Below are 19420 nucleotides of genomic sequence, written 5' to 3'. Positions count from 1 at the left end.
TAGCTCTTGCCTTTTCAGTCTTTTTTTAAAATTGAGTTTGAAGTTTCATCCAGTAAAATCACCCTTTAATGTCCATTCTGTTGGACGTGTCAGCAGTCAATACATACAGAATGATTCCGTCACCCCAGATGTTCCTCTGTATCCCCTTGAAGTTAGTTCCTTCCCTTATCCCCAGGCAGTCGCTCCTGTTTTCTGTCCTTCTTGTTTTTAAATTTTATTAAAATATTTTAAAATCCACTTTTTAATGTACAGGGTTTTTTAAAGAAATAATTTGTTTTTGGCTGTGCTGGGTCTTCGTTCCTGCACGGGCTCTTCTTGGTTGTGGCGAACGGGGGGCTGCCCTGGAGCTGCGGTGTGTGCACTCCTCATTGCACTGGCTGCTTCTGTTGCGGAGCGCGGGCTCTGGGCTGTTGGGGTTTCAGTAGCTGTGGCTCCCGGGCTCTAGCACAGGCTCAATAGTCGAGGCACATGGGCATGTGGGACCCTCCTGGGCCAGGGGCATACCTGTGTCCCCTGCATTGGCAGGTGAATTCTTTAGCACGGAGCCCCTGGGGAAGCCCCGGTGTGCAGTCCCGAGCTCTCACAGAGGCCGCCGCCGAGGCACCGTGCTCCTCTCCTCCGCCCTGGCAGCCGCCAGCCCCCAGAGCGGGAGTCACAGGCTTTCCCCAGAAAGGGCCACAGGGAAATCCTTTTCAGTTCTGTGGGCTACAGAATCTCTCACTCCTACACAACTCTATTACTAGTTCAAAAGCAGCCACAGACAACACATAAAAGAATGAGCATGTCTGTACTTGAGAAAACTTTTCTTTATGGACACCGAAATTTAAATTTTGTATTATTTTCATGGGTCATGGAATCTTTTGGCTTCTTTACAACCATTTACGAATGTAAAAGTCAAATTATTAGTTTATATGCCATACAAAAACATAGCAGGCCATACTGGACCCACAGACCATGGTTTGCCCACTCATCTTTCCAGCATGTCATATAAATGGAATCATATAGTATGCAGGCTTTTTTTTTTTTTTTTTGGTATGCAGGCTTTGAATCTTTATTTTTAGCCTAGTGCACTTGCAGGTATCAGCAGTCCATTCCTTTTTACTGCTGAGTAGGATTCCTTTGTTTGGATGTACCATTTCTTTACCCATTCCACAGGTGCATGGGTAATTCGCAATTTGGGTTGCTTCCTGTTCTTTGTCCCCTGCCCCCCCGCCCCCATTTTTTTTTTCCTTTTTAAAAATCTGAAAAACTTTGTTTCCCATTTTAATTGTTAGAAATAAAGCCCTATAAATATTTGGTACAGGTTTTGTGTGATTGTGATTTTTTTTTTTTTACTATTTTTTTTTCATTCATTTTTATTAGTTGGAGGCTAATTACTTTACAATATTGTAGTGGTTTTTGTCATACACTGACATGAATCAGCCATGGATCTGATGGCTGATGTATTCCCCATCCCGATCCCCCCTCCCACCTCCCTCTCTACCGGATCCCTCTGGGTCTTCCCAGTGCACCAGGCCCGAGCACTTGTCTCATGCATCCAACCTGGGCTGTGATTGTGATTTTGTGTTGTGATTACTGTTAATTTAAAATTTCTATGTTTATCTGAATTTTTACATTTTCTATAGTGAACGCATATTGTTTTTTTTTAAAAAAAAACATTGTTCTTAAAAATAAAAAAATAGCTTTAAAACAAAAACTTTGGCCTGCTTTAGCTCAATGTCTATCCTAGGGATTCTCAGCTATTTTCGTTTTCTTAACCCCACCTTCCTTATTTCTTAACATGACATATTCTTTCCAGTGCAGACAGAAGTCAGACACCCAGAGGGAGGCCACCAAGCAGAGGGTAAGGGACCCACTAGGCTCAGACCCCAGATACGGTCAGCTGTATCCCACACAACATGGAGCTCGGGTTCACACTTGATTGGGGTTTAGCCGAATGACTTTTTACTTCACCCTTTCTCATGGCTGCTAGAGTGGGAACACCCACCTCATCGTAGACACATTTGTTCCATCCAGTTCAATCCTAAGGTTTTTATCCCCAGACTCCCAATTCTCAAGGGGCCCGATGTATAAAATAAGGCTCTAGGCTTCTGTCACCCAAGGGGTGCTTCTACCTCAGAAGCCTGGAATCTTAACCTGTGTTCATCTTAATCTTAACAAATAAACACATGAGTGACAGAAGGTCTTTGGGAGAGGCAGCTGTAAATACAAGGAATTTTATTTTATTTTTTTTGCTGACATACTATGAGGGAAAACAAAATTGACACCATACAAAATAACTTTATAAAATATCATTCACATCATATTTTATCAGATTTACAGCATTCTGTGCATGTTAAAGGTTATGTAAGGAGGTGAAAAAAACACTATGCCAAACTTTTTAGTATTAGTTTATATACACACAATAAGAAACAAAAACAAATAACTGTTAGGTTTTCCATGGATTTATTGCAAAAATAGTGCAAACTACTTAATCTAGTAAGCTGTAAAACAAACTCGAAAGGACCCAGCTAAGCTTAAACACCACAATAGATGCTCAGTGTCTCAGCCTTTAGCTTTCTTCACCAGTTTAATCTTTGTCAATTAAGACCACTCCCCGTCTGTTCAGTTTAGGGTGAGTGCTGGGAACAGAGAAGTGTCAAGACCGGCTCTTCAGAGCCCAGATGGACGCGGCTGCCTAGCGCCAGCAATACCTTTAGGATCATGCTACTTTACTGAATGGCAGGTTTGTGAGGTCTGTGTTGAAAACATTAAGATGCCATGATGTTTAAGTCTGACCTTAGAAGTAAGTCATCCAACCTCTTGGTGATATGGAGAAAAGAATTAAGAAAGCAGCATGAACAGAAAGGATTGGAAACATTATTGTCTGCTTATAAACATGGTATCCTTTTTCTCAGGTGTATTTGGGTAAAGTATAATCTCCTGGTGGGCAACCTTTGAACCAGATATTGCAGTAAGTTTAAAAAAAAAAAAAGGATACTGTAACCCTACAAGAGTAACTTTAAGATCTCTTCAACAGCCTGTTGGGGTCCAAAAAGCATATATCTAAACAAAAAAAAATAAGAGCAGAACAAAATGCTACATATACAAGCTAAAGAAACAAAATGCAGCATATTCAGGTTTTTTCTTGAGGTACCTATATAAATTTAATCACCTGCCCCAAAGTACTCTTGTTAGGTAAAAACAAAATGCTTACTGGTGAGCCAATTGTAGGGCATGTATTATTATTGAGAAAGTGCAACAACGCTGATCTTTACATGCAGCATACTAAAGGATGATTTACTCTTTACAAAATATAGCTTACGTATTGACCTGATGGAAGTTTAAAAATTAAAAAACATTTAACTAGAATCATCCCAATTTTTTTTGAGATCCTGCAGCAAAAAGCCTCTCAAATCAACCTTCAGAGTTTTGCCACTAAGGAATGTTGGTTCTCTTGTAAAATTCAGAGATCTCTTTAAAATAGTAAAACTATATACTACAGGAAAGATCCCTAACTTTTATTTCTTATTGGTATAAAATCAAATTCTTAAGACTCCAAAATATTGTGTTACCTCCAAAGAATTAAAAAAGATTGCCATAGTAGGAAAAGTCTAGACTTGTAAACTGCCAAATATAAAAGCATGGAAAGTCATCGATCTCTTATCTTATTTTCTCACCTGCCAGAAAGCTTTTCTAACTCACAGAAATCCTGGGGTGCTGCCCAGCACCCCTGCTCCTCTCCCTCACCGCCCAGGGCTCTCCCTTCCTCTGTCGATGGCTATCAGCACCCCCACCAGGAGGTCGGGAGAGACTAAATCGACAACAATCCATCCGTTACTTATGAAATGAACTAGTAAAATATGCCTGGGGCGGGGTTTGGGGGGGCACGCGTGATGAAAGAAGCAAGGACAAGAGTGTGTGTGAGCTGTTTTGGCCGCCCCTTCATTGGCACAGAAAATGAAGTGATAGCTACAAATATATGCATAGAAGAGTTTGAAATTTGCTTGTAAAATGTCATATTTGCTCTTGCGCCTAATTTTTTCTTTTCACAAGAGGGCAGTTGGGATTCCAGTATGTGTTAGTAGTTAGCTGGGGTGATCTCTCAGATTCCATGGCCAATTGGGCTTTTTCTCCCACGTACAATATAAAATATTTAATTTCATACTGATTTTTTCAATGTATTAGGATTAAACACGAAAGGCACAAAATAAATAAAAATATTATTAAATAAACGGAAATTATGTTTTCAAGCTTTGTGTGGAGTTATATATGTCACTGTTTTGTTACTTTTTCCAATTTAGTTTGACAGGCTTAGTAAATAGCACCCAACTGTTTAACTGAGGTAGATCCACATTGTAAAGAAAGCTGGGTCCCCTCCATTTTATGTCTAAATTTAAGATGCTTTTACAAAAACAAAAACCCATTTAATAGTAAGCAGAAGCAATGACAGGTGGCACTACCTGAAGAAAGCTTAGAACATGAGCAGGTCTGCAAAGATTAATACCCAAATCATACTCTCCATCAGCCATAAAAACATCTCAAACTGGAGGGAAAAAAAAATATCAAACATTTAAAAATAACCCTGACAAAGTCTCACGACTTTCAGAACAGGTCTTTGACCGACTGCCACAGAGATGCACAATGGTCCGCTTTCATCAAGCAACGGCAGCAGCCAGACCAGAGAGCGAGCGAGGGCGCTGTGTCAGTGAGAGCTTCCCTTTGTAACTCCGGAGAAGAGACTTGTTGAATTAAGATATAGCATCTTGATCTGAACAGTTTAAACTCATTCTGCCTAATATTTTTGCATACTCTGAGACTTACAAATTTAATATCCGATTAAGGCTTAATTTAAAGTGGCATTACCACCTAGCATCATGCAAGCATGGAACATCCTCAGAACACACATAATGGCATTAAACTAAAAGACAAGGACAGGAAGCCTCAGAAGCGTATTTAGCAGGTACTATAATTTCATATTTAATTTTACAAATCATGTAGCAAATGAAAAGTCATACAGAGGCCAATGCATATAAACACTAGTTTATACAGGAACTGTCCATTTACACAACAGCAATGCACGGTCTCTATACTGCAAGCACAAGACACTGCCACGTAGACCCACCACACAGGTAGACGCGTCCGCAGACAGTACGCACAGTACCACCTGAAATGAGGCCCTTTAGCTGCTCAGCTTCTTAGAAAACAGTAAACTTTACATGGTCATATACATTTTGATTCAAAATGTCTTTCTAAAATTTTTTTTTTTTTTGCGGGAGGGGGGGGGTGGGAAATTAAGGGGAAAGATCTACCTATGGAACTTTTGAATTCATTTTTGGTTTTTTCAATTATTTTATAAAAATAAAATAAAACTAGAAAAGTTGATAAAACTCAGGGTTAAAAACCCCTCAATACATATTAGGTAAGCAATCTAAAGTGTACCAGAGGTAAGAAAAAATCTGGATTTAGACACTACATTCTTATGTTTAATGAGTAATTAGCCACTTTGCTGCACAGAAACTCACAATTACTCCCTTAAAACTCTTTAAAAAGTAAAAACTCACTTGCCTCTATAATTACAAAACATGAGTTGATACCTTGAACAACTACATTTAAAATCCACGATCAAACTCAGGAGGAGGCAACGTTCAGTTTAGTGCTAACCTGCAGTCTTCCCAGGATTCTAGTCACATGTGCATCCGGCTTTGAAGAGGAACCCAAAGTCATTGCCGTCCAGCCCCTCTGCCGGCTGGCGCCTCTGCCTTTCAGGAGGGAGGGTGAGGGGAGAGGAGAGGACCAAGGGTGGCCACCAAGAAGGCTTTTTAAGTTTAGATAACATTGGGTCATTTCCCCCACTTAAAACCATCCACTGACAGAGAAGGGTGGCTTTTAACTGGACCATCAGCCAAGAAATCTGCTCAACTCAATACCTGGCTTGGAAAAGTCAGAGCTAAAACCTACATCTTCGAGGTGGCAGAGCCTGAGTCCTGAGTGCAGGGCTCCAGCTGACACCACTCCCCGCAGGTTACAAACCACCACCAAGAACACTCCCGCGCCTGAGACACACCTGACCTCCGAGTCTCCACATGCATCTCACAAAGACACAGTGCCGGCTCCAATTCCTTCCCGCAAACAGTCTCGTTCCATTACACTCAACATTCTTGACAAGTGACTGAGAACAAAGGCCCCAGGGTGGCCGGTGGTCACGGTCAGCGCCTGACTGAGACAGAGGTCCTGTGGACAGATGTGCTCAGGGCCTGGGAGGAGGCCCCAGCCAGAACCCAGTGGTTCCCGCAGAGGGCCGTCCGTGGGAGCCAAAGAGCAGAGGCAGCTTCAAGGGCAGAGGACCAGCTTCCTTCCGACAACAATGCAGCCCTGATGCAATTCCGTAAGGACGCTGAGGACTGGACGTGAAAGGCACAGAGGCCGAGATGTGGTCTCCAGAGCGTGCTCCACTTGGCACCACCAGAGGCCAGGGAGGCCTGGGCACCACCTGCCTCCTGGGCCAGAGGGGCTGCCCTCGCCCACACCTAGGGCTGTTGCCAGCATCTCCAGAGCCCAGAAGAGCCCAGCGCTCCCCACATGAGCGCCCAGTTTTGTCAAGTCAATCCTGGGATTGACTTCCAGGTCTGAGGACCTTGAAGATTCCAGAAGTACTGAATGAGGTTGGCCTGAACACGAGATTCCCAGAGACACATGGGGTTGGGGTAGTCAGTATTTGGTGTTTTAGCTTTAACTCTGAACTACTCACATCCAAGCAAGTTGTAACTAGCCTCCTCTGACTGTCTGAGGGTGAGGACTCAGCCCTCAGTCACACCACCAGGGCCATCTAAGGTCTAACACACTGCATTTCTCACATCAACCAGTAAGACAGAAACATGTTAACAAAAGCACCAATAGTCTTCTTCAGCTCCCTCATCTTTAGTGACCTTTCATGAGCGCAAAGGTGGCGAAGAGGGAGGAGGCCCACATTGGGGCCCCAGGGGGCCACCAGAATACCCTGCCTGCAATTCCAGCTGCAAACTGAGTCACTGAAGAAGAGCCCAGCAGCTCTGGGCTGAAGCAGGTTGGTGGCTGTGGCGGGCACCCCCGCAGGCAACCCCCATGTCCACACCCCTTGGGGTGGTCTATGTCTATAGGACAGCGCGACTGCAGAACTGCACATTCTTAAGACTGCAAAGGGCACTTGGCGCTCTGGGAATTATAGCACAGCATGTGGCGCTAGAGGCAAGGGCTTCCTCCTAATGGTGCCCCTGGAATCTCTCTGGGCCAAAGTCAAGGTTGAGGTGTGTCCAGAGGAGCTCGGAGCCGCCACCTCCCACCCAGACGCCTGTCCCTCCAGACTTCAAAGCAAATGCTCACCTTCTGAAGATGAGAACACGAGGAACCTAAAGAAAAGATGCGAAGGAGCAGAGGGTGAGCCTGACAGTCCCACAGCAGTGTGTGGGCACAGCACATTTCTGGCGGCAAAGTGGTAAATCACACAGGATGCCAAGCTCTCCCAGGCCAGCTGCCCCGCAGAGGGCGTCCAGTCCAGGGCGCCAGCAGCGGGAACGGCCGCCCGTTCAGGATGCTGCCGCCCTGGCCCCTGTGCTCCTCTCAGACAAAGGGCCTTCGATTTGAACAGAATATTTTGCTTTTGAACCTTGGCTCGTTTTAAAGTATGGAGTGACAGCACTCAAGGGTTCCCAAGTCAGAGGTCAATGACACCTGCACTGCATATTGAAACCATGCAGCTACTGCAGAAGAACTATTTGCACGAGAGTTGGTGTTTAAGCACCTTTGTGATTTTACAGAGTGTACAAAAAGGGAGAAGAGAGAAGGAGCCACTTTCAACCCATTCATAAGTAAAGCAGGAAAGAAAAAGTGCTTCCTTATATCAAACAGGACAGGGAAATGCCAGGACAGCAGGTCCCTTCCGGGTCCCGCTGCCTGAGGCCCCGCTCCCGAGGGCGGCGCAGAAGGGCTCTCGCGCATCCTCCCTGCCGGCCACTGAGGGTCCCAGCACGTCGGAGCTGGGCAGCCCTGAGGAGCCCCTGGTCCACCCGGACAGCCGGGTGGGGGGAGGGGACTGCCCGTGGGTCACAGTATGGCACGCAATGTTCAAGCCAGAACTGAACAGAGAGATGTTCACGATTCTGTTTATTCAGGCAACATTTTGGCTATTTTCAGTGTGGACAGCTACGCTTAAAAGCAAACATGAATCTATTGAGAATTCAGAGGTAGCCTTTATCTGCGTTTATTTATTTTTAAACTAAAAGGTACTTATGAGAAACCACCTTCTGTAGTGATATGGCTAAGCCAATACATTCACGTTAGACAACAAAATGGCAAAACATCAAAAAAAAAAAAGCGTTAAGTGAAGGCGCCGAGATGGCGTCAACGTGACGGGAACACACACTCAGGTGACTGGCTGGCGTGGGTGTAGAAGCTCCTTTGTGTGTGTGCGACTGGGGAGCCTGCCCACAAGTGGAATCACATGCTTGGCTGGAGCCCCCACTTCTTGTCTGGCCAACGCGCGAGGCCCAGAGGAACAGACAGCACTGGGGCTCAGGTCTGCCTGGCATCTGTGGATTAAGCCACAAACGACAGTTCTGACACAACAGGAACCTCACGGCTTTCAAATGATGGCTGACCAAAGAGAAGCAAGGGGACCCTGACTCGCTAGTAACATGGGCCGTTCAGACACTTACTCTCTGAGCTGTCAAATGCTGGACGGAGGTAGAAGCACATGCTTTAGGGAGTCATGGCAAATAACAAGGAATTAAACAGACCAGAAGTATTCAAGGGATTTAGAACTAATCCTCTTAGAATTAAATCTTCAGACTGCAAGGAGGGAGCACACTCTCCTTCCGATAGACCACAAACTTCCTTCCAGAAAAAGACGGCGAAGAGGCTAATTTGTCCTTCATGAATGGTCAACACGCGCGCGCACACACAGACACAGACACACACACGCACAGACACGGCTGCAGAGGGGGACGGGCAGCGGGCAGCCCACACAGCTCTAACACATAATACTGAAAACCAGGGCAGAGTCACCAACACAAAGCAACATGTTGTTTCACACCATCTCTGCCATCCTAAACCTATTTACAGTCATTTCAAACAAGTACAGCAGATGCAAAGTCGGACATAATAAAAAGGAAGCTGTCAAAAAATCAGTGCAATTATTTTGAGTTGAAAATTTTCCTTACAAAAAGTCAGCATGTGTGTGTAACACGGACAGCCCTATTACACAGTCACACGTGCACTGTGTCTACACTGAGAAACATCACTGCAGCCGCAAATGCTGGCACGGCAGCTAGAGAGAATATTCTTGGTTGCTTTGGGGGAGGGCTTTAAATATAAATAAGGTATCTGCATTCTGAAAGTGAGGTGTATGAACACTGAGGAAGTTTCTATTTATTTGTACATTCCTTTTCTCATGAGCGTGAGAGATGAGTTAGAGAGAGGTCACAGGGAAATTCTATGGCTTGTCCAGGCCACTGGGATTGTCCACTGTCTCGATTATGTCAGCTTCTAAAGCTCCTCCTAATGGAACTGCCTTAGGTGTAGGAAAATGCCCATGAAAAAATCCTTTGAACTGTCCAACAGATCAAAGTCCCACTCAAGGATTCCGTCAGATCCCGAGGGACGGCTGCATGAAATGAGCCGAGCGCTTGCCTGGCACCGAGCAGCCGAGAGAAGCCGCCCCGGCCTCCAGAGCCTCCTCAAGGCAGTCTGGTCTCCCCGCTGCAGGACGCTTGGCTGGCCTACCCTTAACGTATTGTATCAAATATATAATCTGCCTGAAAAACTGCCTTGTAAAAATAAAATTTAAATCACCCTGCAGATCAATGCAAAATTACACCGCTGCATATATAAGAAAAACAATTCATCCAGAAAAATTACATTTGTGGCTTTCAAAAATAAATCATCCAGCAAACTCGAAGGTAAACATCAGGTAATTTATAAAAGTTGGGGGAAATAATTTCTATCATATTCACCAAGTACCACATGCACGGTAATATCCATTGTCAGGCAAATCAAACCAGAGCAGAAAGGGAAAAAAAAAATAAATAGCAACATTTGCATTTAACAACAATAACAGTAGCGTACAATATACATCAATACCCACCCCCCACAACCCTGCTGTAGTAACTGAACTTGAACTGTGTCTTTTAAGGAGCGCACGCTGGGGTAAACCTCAGTCACAGCACTTCACACAGCATACAGAGGTCACTCCACCTCCAACCAGCCCTCCCGGGGAAGCCCGCAGAGCGGCCAGGGGTCTCTTGTGGTTCTATGGCGCAAACACCCGAGCACGGAGTGTGAGAATGCTGCTAAAAAGCAACACCATCTCGAAAAGAGGCAGACCCGAAAACGTAGCATCAAGTGTGTCTGCGAAGACTTTCTGAAGCAGAAAACCAAAACCCAAACACTCCATTTCTAAAGGTACAGGTATGCCCAGTTTTATAGAATGTGTCTGAACCGGGGACATCTGAGCTTATCAAAGTAAGTACCCCAACAGCAGGATGGCATCTCAGCAGGGCCAGGGGGCTCTCCTCACGGCGACCGACACCGCTCCCTGGGTTTCTTTCATCACTCAGCAATCAGGGCGAGAGCCCGTCCAACAGACTAGGAAGTGGTGAAGACAGGGGCCTACGTTAACTTTTCTCTGGGTGAATGTTACCAAATATGTTAGGAAGAGTACCAGGATAAGAATCCAATTGAGACACCTCTTCTAAAGGGATGAGATAAATCCCAGTTTTCCTTTGAAATGAATCCAGATCTCTACATCACAATTTTCACATTCAGTTTGCTTAAAGCAAGGCACGCCTTCCTTAACAGTGGGGTGGGGCAAAGCCTGCACAGACCTCAGGAAACCCTTCAAACACAGAGTCTGGAGGTGCCCAGAGCCCCTCTCTGGCCAACCTCGAGGACACTCTTGGGGGGGTGGGTGGGCATGACCTGCTCAGACAGGCAGGGGCCCTTCTCGGCTTCCACGCGAGCAGGGCTTGGACTCACTCTACTGTACTCTGAGGTTTCATGCTGTCTCAAAACTTATCCTAATAGTGGGGGGATTGGTAGGAATTTGGGAAAACAGTTCTTTACCTGAGAAATTGTAACTACAGCCATTTGAATTCTAACCATCAGACACGCACAAAGGTATGTAGCTACCTCAGCTGGAGACGTCTGGTTTATAAATGCTCTTAAGTAGTAAAAGTTTTATAAAACAAGCCTAGGGCTGTAAAAAAGTACCCGTCTCAAAGTACTTTGGCCCTCTAGAAAGAAAACTTTTCTTCAAAATGATTTTTTTAAAGAATTTAGGTCTCATTTTCTGCCAGCCTGTAGTCTTCCCCAGCGCATTAGCTCAGAAGATGTCTTCCTGCATTGCCCAAAGGAGTGCCTGGGGGGGCATCCTCTCCAGAAGGTTCTAGATCAGAGGTTCTCAGACTCCAGGCAGCCCAAGCCCCCAGCTGATGGTGACAAACTCAGTGCCCAGCCCCCGCCCTGGAGACTCTGACTCGGCAGCGAGAGTGGGAGACTGAATTTTTTTTACCACTACCGCCCTGACCCCCCGAGATCCTGTTGCAAGTGGTAAAAACATACCTTGGAGACACAGTTCTACATGATACTGAACATGGCTGAAAACTAACCTCATTGAAGACTTTAAAAGTGTTTTAGTGAGAAGATTCCCTCCTTCGCTTGAATGCTCCCAGTAATTTAAGCCAAGAGTGGACTGTACTGGTGTCCCTCAGAATAGGAGAAAGTGCCACTTGATAATAAAATGACAGGGAATTGCAACATTTCTTTGAGCAGAGGCTTCTGTCATTTAAAAAGAAAAAAAAAAGGTACAGCAAGAAGAGACTAATGCCATTCATAAGACACCCACATTGTGCGTGCACTCATACACCACTCTGAGTGTATATTGACACAAATAAGTCATCCCTTTGTCGCTGCCCCCAAAATTCAGGCCAAGCGTCCCCCACAGTGTGTCCCCGCCCCTCTTGGCCCCTCAGAGCCCCCACACGAGACGGAAGCAGGCACTCACCCCAGCAGGAGACACCCCAGCGCCAGAGGCCAGTGTCAGGCCTGGATGGGCAGGGCCATCGGCAGGGCCCGAGGGAACCTACAGACATGAATCAGCACTAGGGAAGGCGCGCCTCCTCCCTGGACTCTGCACTGAACGTGGACTTGATTTCTGTACCAATAGCCTACGAGGACAGAAAGCCCCCTTAGCACAATGGAGCTCGTCGAGCTGTCCACAGTACTACGCTTAGTGCAACGGTTTCTTGATTGGCGAACCCACGTCTAGGGCCAGGATGCAAATCCCAGCAGAAGGGCCTGCCTCTCCCGCCACTCTGCCATCAGCCACCCGCCGAGGGCAGCGCTCCTTCGCAGACCACTGGCCTCACGTCTGGCAGAGGGCCACCACCGACAGCCTTCTCTAGTTTCAGTGCATAGATCCTATGACGCTTGGCTAACAAAACACACGCAGATAGATGTGCACGCTGCTACACGGACTCGCTCCCGGGAGTGGAAGGACACATACATTCCATTTGTGCTTAATCGGCTGCGCAACACACAAGGGTGAGGGGGCGGGGAAGGGGGCATGACTGCCAGGAGCACACCTGGGCCCCCGGAGGGCCCAGGCTGTGCACTCAACACGTGGGGGCGGGCCACGGGCACACGGAGTCAACCGCATACTCCTGCACTTCAGCACTGAGAACCACAAGGGGTGGTCCAGGCTTCAGAACACTCTTGATATGCTGAACAGATCACAAGAAGCACCCCGTAGTCAATAAAATGAAAAACAGCATCTATCTACCACATTAATACTGCAAACCAGATATATATATTTTTTCTCTTACATTAAAGACATAACAGTGAAAAAGGATTGTACTGTATTTATCACCACAGACCCGTATTCTTTAGAAACTTTGGAAAATAAATGTCACAGTCCTATAGGACAAATCTTATGATTAGACTGTCGGCATATTGTCTTTTTTCTTTTTTTAAATAATTATTTATTAAAATGGCACTTGTCTGCCAATCTCTCTGGACCTGTAAATGTTATAAACACACACGGCCCATCTTCTGCCAACACGTCCTCCTTCGAGCTGCATGGAAGGCGGCCGGTGGCAGAATGAGAGACGCCGGGCGTCTCGCCTGGCCCCTGCCCTCGGGTTCCGGACAGCTGGTGGGAGCCAGGTCAGGAGTGCGTCAGCGTTACTCTGAAACAAACTTTAGTGACAACGTCAGAATGTTCAAGGCTTTAAAACCAAAGCGTGTTTTGTGTTGCTTTCACTCTCATAGAACGTTCACAGCTAGTTTGAGCCCATCAATTTCATAGAGAATCATGTGTTAAAAACAAGTAAATTGAATGACCAAATAAATTAAAAATGTTTTAAAGCCCTGAGTTCATAAACTGGTTTTAGGAGATTTTTAGGAAACACGGGACTCTATTTCAATAAGCAGCTTATAAGATTTTGGCAAACCATATTTCCTACGACAATGGGGGTCTCATACAGGTCTGCAGTTCAAAATCCAAGTTTGAAGTCTGGGACGGAAGGCATTCTGGAAAACGGAGAATCTACTAAAATGGATGACGTGTCATGTTCGATGCTGGCTGTCACGGAAGGGCTGGGCATTGGTTGGTCTGAGTGTAGCTGGTCTCATGTGAATCCCACTCGGTACACAATCGTAAACACTGGAACATGTCAAGCAAAGTACATGGTGCGCAGCGTGTCCTGGTGGACCTGCACGGCCTTTGCCAACGCCTGATGGTCACGTCCGTTACTCTGCCCGGAGGTGTGGCTTCCTTCAGCACTGCGGGGATGGGGGACAGAAAGCGCGCAGCCTTTAGTGCATCACGAGGCAGCACACTGGCAGCTAAGTGAGGACCACACACCAGCCCTCTAGCAAGGCGGCCACACAGCTAGCGCATGGCGGCAAAGATGCTGGCTTTTGGGTGTCGGCGTCACAATCGGCTCCAGCCACTGGGGACCCCACCAAGTCCCTTTCTGGAAAAGCAGCTGCCAAAGCCTGTTGCAGAAATGACCCCGGCCAGGAGAGGCATGCCACTCACCTGTCATGTTCTTTGTCCACCAGGTGGTACCTGGCCCGGAAGGCCACCAGGTGAGCATAGTACGCTGGGGCCGGGATGGACACGGAACGCGTGCAGCGCACGTAGGTGTGACACAGCTGGTAGGTGAGGATCTGCAGCTCGTCGGAGGAGAAGCGATTGTCATCCCACAGCACGTGGTAGTGGGAGGGCCTGCTTGTTCCCTGAAAGCAGGTCAGAGGGTAAGAGAGGCAGACCCCCACGAGAGGGGGTCCAGACCCCCCTGCACCAGCTGTGCTGGGAAGCCTCACGGAAGGCGCTCAGTGACGAGACAACCTTCGTCTTACAACGTACCATCAAATGACCGCCTACCGGTCAAATGCAGGCCACACACACATTCACTTGTGCACAGGAAATCATAGGAAAGACAACAGTACAGAAGTAACTGTTTTGAGGACAATATTTGTATACGTTAGGTTCTCTATGACGTTTTATTTATAAAGACAAGAAGAAATCTCTAATAAGTTACATGTTAACGCCTTTTAAATCAGAGTTTGAACATGTATTTATTTTGTGCAGTGTGTGTAGTCTGGAAACTTCTGAAACTGAAGGAAGTGGGCTGGTCACTTGCCCCCCTCACTTCCCCCCCAAAGTGGGGGTGCCCGAGGGCCGCTGTCCTGCCTGGCAGGGCACCCATGCCCGGTCAGCTGGGGGAAGGGCTTTCTCCAGCGGCCGCGTGACCCAAGCCAGCCGGCTGGCCCTTCCTGACGCCCCCGCTTGGGCGCTGCTGCTTCCACCGTCTGTCTGTGCTCAGGCTCCCAGAACTGGTGAGCGGCAGGCCCGCTTGTCCTCTGAGGAGCCACAGCCTGCACCCACTTTGAGGATTTAACCCTGGGTGGTCACAGGGCCCACGGGCAGCAGGGCATTAGCATCAGAGGGTCTGCTGAGGACACAGCGGGGCCAGGCCCCAGAGGCTCATCCTGTCACAGCACTCGTCTCAAAAGCGAGATTCCCTCAGTAGAGAGGGCCTGTGTAGGAAAGCAAGGGGAAAGGCTGGTCCGGCAACCGAATCCGAGGCCTTGGAGGGCCAGAGCACCACCCGAAGGCAGGAAGCCAGGAGAGAGACAGTGATGGACTCTGGGTGGCGGGTATGGGAGAGGCGCCTGCCGGACACAGAAGCCGCCACAGGAAACACCATGGGAGCCTCCGCATTCTCTAAGCCACGCTCCTCTTCCTCCTTTTCAACAACGCTTTCAAGATGTACAACCCACTCAGCCCTTGGCAGTGCCCACAGGCTGCAGGCTGGATGCGCCCATGGCCAGTTGGCCACGCCCTGTTCCAGGGCCTTGGTGGTGTGTGGTTCCCGCCAAACGTCCAAAGTACAGAGTCCACAGTGATCCCCCCAGTTTAGATCAGATCCCTCGGGAGAGGGCTTCAGCCCATCCTCCAGGAGCACCCCCTCCTGCAGGGCACAGCCTCGCATCGGGGCAGCGTAGCGCATGGCTGCATGGGGCACTGCTCCCCCAGGATGCCTGGCGGCCTGCGGGTCTCTTCACCAGGAGGGACAAGGCATGCCCGTGTGACCCTGCCCGCTCACCCACGCGGTGGCCATGCGAGGCCGACCCCACATCTCAGGGATGCCCCTGGTCTCTGCCAGCCTGCCGGGCCTTTGCCCTTGCCGCTGGAGATGAGTCTCCCCTGCACCCCCGACAGCAGCGAACGGTGTTGAGCCCATACTGTCCAGGGGTCACCCGCCGACCTCCCCTCGGGACTGCCCGGAGCCCCAGGCTCACTGCTGACCACCACCACCCGAGTGCCTGGCCTGCGGTCTGCACTCTGCAAGCGCTTGCTAAATGCATGCATGACGTCTCAGAGTCACCAAGACTGCCCACCCTCTATCCTCACCTGGATGCCAGCATGACTACACAGGTAGAAGTCAAACTCGGTTGGGTGGGTGATTTTCGTGTCCACAGTTGTGCCTGCTGGAATGTTTCCGCTCTTCCCAACCTTGAGCAACACAAGAGCCCATTAGACAGGCCAGGGACGGCAAAGTGACGCAAGCAAGCAAGACTCAGCCACACCGTCGTCTATTCTTGAGAACTTAAGTTGGCCTACGCATTTGCTCAGGGCTACAGCATTAAAATTAAACATGTACTAACAACTGAAATTAAACTAGTTCCTGTCCTGTTTGGGCTGGAGTTATTTTTTGCCGTCTCATAAAGGCCCCTGAGGATCCTCACTGAAGCATCTGTGTGGACCACTTGAAGGGTCTTTTTTTTACAGTTGAGACCAAGATGGAAACTCACCAACACACAAACCTAAGACCAGACAACGACATCTGCCCGCCACCCTCCCCTGCCCCCCCAGCCCAATGCCCAAGGCAGAAGAGCTGGAAAACGGATGTCCAGGGCTTCTCCAGTCCACTGGGGCGGGCAAGCTGCTCCACCAGAGACCAGCCCAGGAGCTGGTGTGAGTGGGACTACAGATCCTACCAAACCACTTAACCTCAACTTGAGCATTGAAAATCCACCCAACACCCCAGCTCCTGGGACGGCAAAGTCCCAATTAATCACAAAGTCACTCAATTTTTTTTTGTTAAGCTGTGCAATTTCAAATACACATACAAAAGAGAAAATCTCCCATATAACCCCTATGTACCTTCTGCAAGTGCTTGCTGAATGTGTGCATGATGCTTCAGAGACACGTGAAAAAGAAACGAAATATCTGAGAAGAGTGCTTACCTTTGCACCCCCTTCCATGTTGCAGTCTCAAATCTAGACTTCATTACTCCCACACAAACTCTCATTTTTTGTTACATATTTAAGCCTCTACTAGCATTACACTGTGTTACTTTGTACATTTAAAAACTGTATACATGTATCCTATGTATTTTGCTACTTGCTGTGCTTGTTCCACATTGCAATTTTGATAAACAGTCATTTGTTAGATAATGTTTATTACTTTTTAAAAAAAATCACTTTTCACTGCTATGTAAACGCCAATATATAAACACACCACAAACTCTTCTCCTGTTAGCAGGCAGATTTTTTTACTATTATAACACTGCCAGAATATTCTTATACGTGTCCCCCTGAATACAGGCATGTGGGTTTCTCCAGGGTAGATGTCTAGAACTGTCAACCTGTGCTCCAAGTTGGCTGTCCATTTCCACTCCTGTCCAAAGGGCAGGAGAATCCTCAGCCTAACAACCCACTGACCTTGCGCTGAGTGCTGGGTGTCAGCTCAGCCACCCTCCCAGCACTCTCACAGGGCAGCCCAGGGCAGAGCGGCTGACAGCTTGTGGTCAAGCAGCCGGAAGCTGCAGGGATGGACTGCAGCCAGGGTTTCTGGCTCCAGACCCTGTGTTACTCACCACAGTACCCACATCCTGTACAACGTTTGGTGATTTTATCAGGCTAACCTCATAATGTGAGTCCCCCAGATGTTTTCTGTCCTCTGAAATTCTTTGTACAAGATTATTCTCTGAAGGTTTATTAAAATTTGCCTATAAAAACCTCTGGACCAATTTCATCAAATAAGCAAAGTAGTTTCTCTCTTTTTCCTAGTCTGCACCACATGTTAAGATGGTCTACTCGTGACGCCTTGGTACAGCTTGCCCGTAAAACTCTCTGGGCCTGATGCCTTTGGGACCATGACTGGGACTGTCCTCCCTCAGCTGATTCTGATAACTGAAGTCGTTCTACAACTAAGTATTTGCATCTGTTTCTTCTGTTTTCCAACGTGCTATCATGAAGCGGTTATCCAGTCTGATTCAAATAACACCCCCTCTGCAGCCAGCCATTATCACCTTCTGCTCCCAACATCATCATGAGTATTCTCTGTTGTTTAGTCCTGATAGGTTTATATAATCTTCAGAGAAGTATGCCTCACTTGTGTTAATCTGTGCTATGGGCAATTCATTTTCTAGTTCACGATTTTCTATTTCAAGAGAGAAAGTGGGGTGCAGGAAAAAGCTGACTTTGATCCCCCAATTCCTGGCAAGAGAGGTCTGCAGGCTGAGGTGGCAGGGGAGCTGCACACACCAGCTCCTCAGCTGTCCCTCGACCCCTGGGGCTGATATCCTTCCTGCGGCTTCAGACTTACTGATAGCTCTCTTTCTAGTTTTACAACAAAGCAGCTGTCTCTATACTCTCATCCATAAATGCTGCGGTAGCTGCACTGCACAGGGTTTGACATGAAATTCTCCTTTTTGTTCATTTCTGATCATTTCACAATTGATTATTCTCTTTACCTTTTTAGTGCAGGTGCTCCTTACAATCAAATTGAAAATTTTAAGTTTCCTTATGCTTTTTTCTACTACGGATTTAGAACTGTGTAACGGAGAATGTGGTTTGTAGAAGGGTGAAGACTGGCAATCTTGTGAGACCTCCTCTGTGACCTGGGATGGGGCCAACTCATGTTTTACCCCAGGCGTGAGCTCGGCCATCACAGGCAGGGTTCGGTCTGCCCAGCTTGCTTCCTCCACTCTTCCCATGTTCAGTCTTGACTGATTTGTACCTGTTTCACTTTCCGACAGCAGTCTGTTAAAACAGACCCCTCTGGTGGTGTGTTTGTCAATTTCTCCCTGAAATTCTGCCCGTTAAGCTTCATCTTTTTTCCTTTACATATTTTTAGGCCATGGCGTGAGGTATATCTATGCTTTGAGCAGTCGTGTCTTTTTGGTGGACCGTCCCTTTTCCTCACTATTAACTTTCAATTTGCATTACGTCTTCCATTGAGGCCAGAAGCATGTTTGGTGCTGCGGTGCCAGGTGGCCTCAGGGGACTGCTCTGCGTGGACACTAACCCCCAGTGTCCAGCCCTGCCGGTGAGCAGTCTGACCTAATGTCCTTCTCTGCTAGGTCTTTTCTCTTATGCAGCTACTTTGACACCATGCAGTTTTAGGACAATGTGTCTAGGTGTGGATTACTTTATTATCCTGTTAGGAACAGCAACAGTCTTTTAATCTAAGGAATTCTCTCTCTCCCCGGTTGTGGACAATTCTCAGCAGTCACAGCTTTAAGTCTCAAGCCTCCCGCTCACACACAATTCTTACTCTGGAGTAGCCAGGTGGCATAAGGGAGCCTGGACGCTCCTCCAGACTGGACCCCTGGAGAGCTCCCAGGCCCCCTTGCAGGAGCACCCCAGGTGCCCTGAGGGCTCCACTTCCCCACATTCTACCTCATCCTTTACACCATGCTGTCTAGGACCACAGCTGCTCACCAGCTCTGAAGCCTCACCTTTGGTCATTTCCTTGTGGGATAAAAGACACCCCCCCAGAGGCATTGCAGGCCCGTGGGGTTTACAGGATGCAGCTGCTCTGCAAGCTGAGGAGAGCCCTGCCCCAGCGCCTACACCTGGGCCGCCCATGCCGCCCCACCCCGGGTGCGGC

The 19420-nt window shown here is 47.7% G+C and overlaps 1 protein-coding gene across 4 annotated transcripts in view; it reads right to left on the bottom strand.

Annotated features, from left to right (window-relative positions):
* Positions 1-9915: 9915 nt before the first annotated feature.
* AGO2 (argonaute RISC catalytic component 2) overlaps positions 9916-19420 on the bottom strand; it is an 84089-nt gene continuing 74584 nt past the window's right edge. For 3 of the 4 annotated variants that reach the window (XM_070476941.1, XM_070476943.1, XM_070476942.1), the window contains 3 exons: positions 15935-16036; positions 14054-14253; positions 9916-13794 (listed from right to left, as the gene is read on the bottom strand). In XM_070476941.1, the coding sequence (XP_070333042.1) occupies positions 13686-13794; positions 14054-14253; positions 15935-16036 (411 nt within the window). In that variant the 3' untranslated portion in view covers positions 9916-13685. Of the gene's footprint in view, positions 13795-14053; positions 14254-14569; positions 15058-15934; positions 16037-19420 lie in introns of those variants that run through there. The other variant, XM_070476945.1, reaches the window with a different exon arrangement.

The sequence above is a fragment of the Odocoileus virginianus genome, chromosome 15 (genome assembly GCF_023699985.2).
Source record: "Odocoileus virginianus isolate 20LAN1187 ecotype Illinois chromosome 15, Ovbor_1.2, whole genome shotgun sequence".
NCBI classification, from domain to species: domain Eukaryota; kingdom Metazoa; phylum Chordata; class Mammalia; order Artiodactyla; family Cervidae; genus Odocoileus; species Odocoileus virginianus.
The sequence above is the reverse complement of the archived record's forward strand: the minus strand, read 5'-3'. Positions and strand labels throughout refer to the sequence as shown.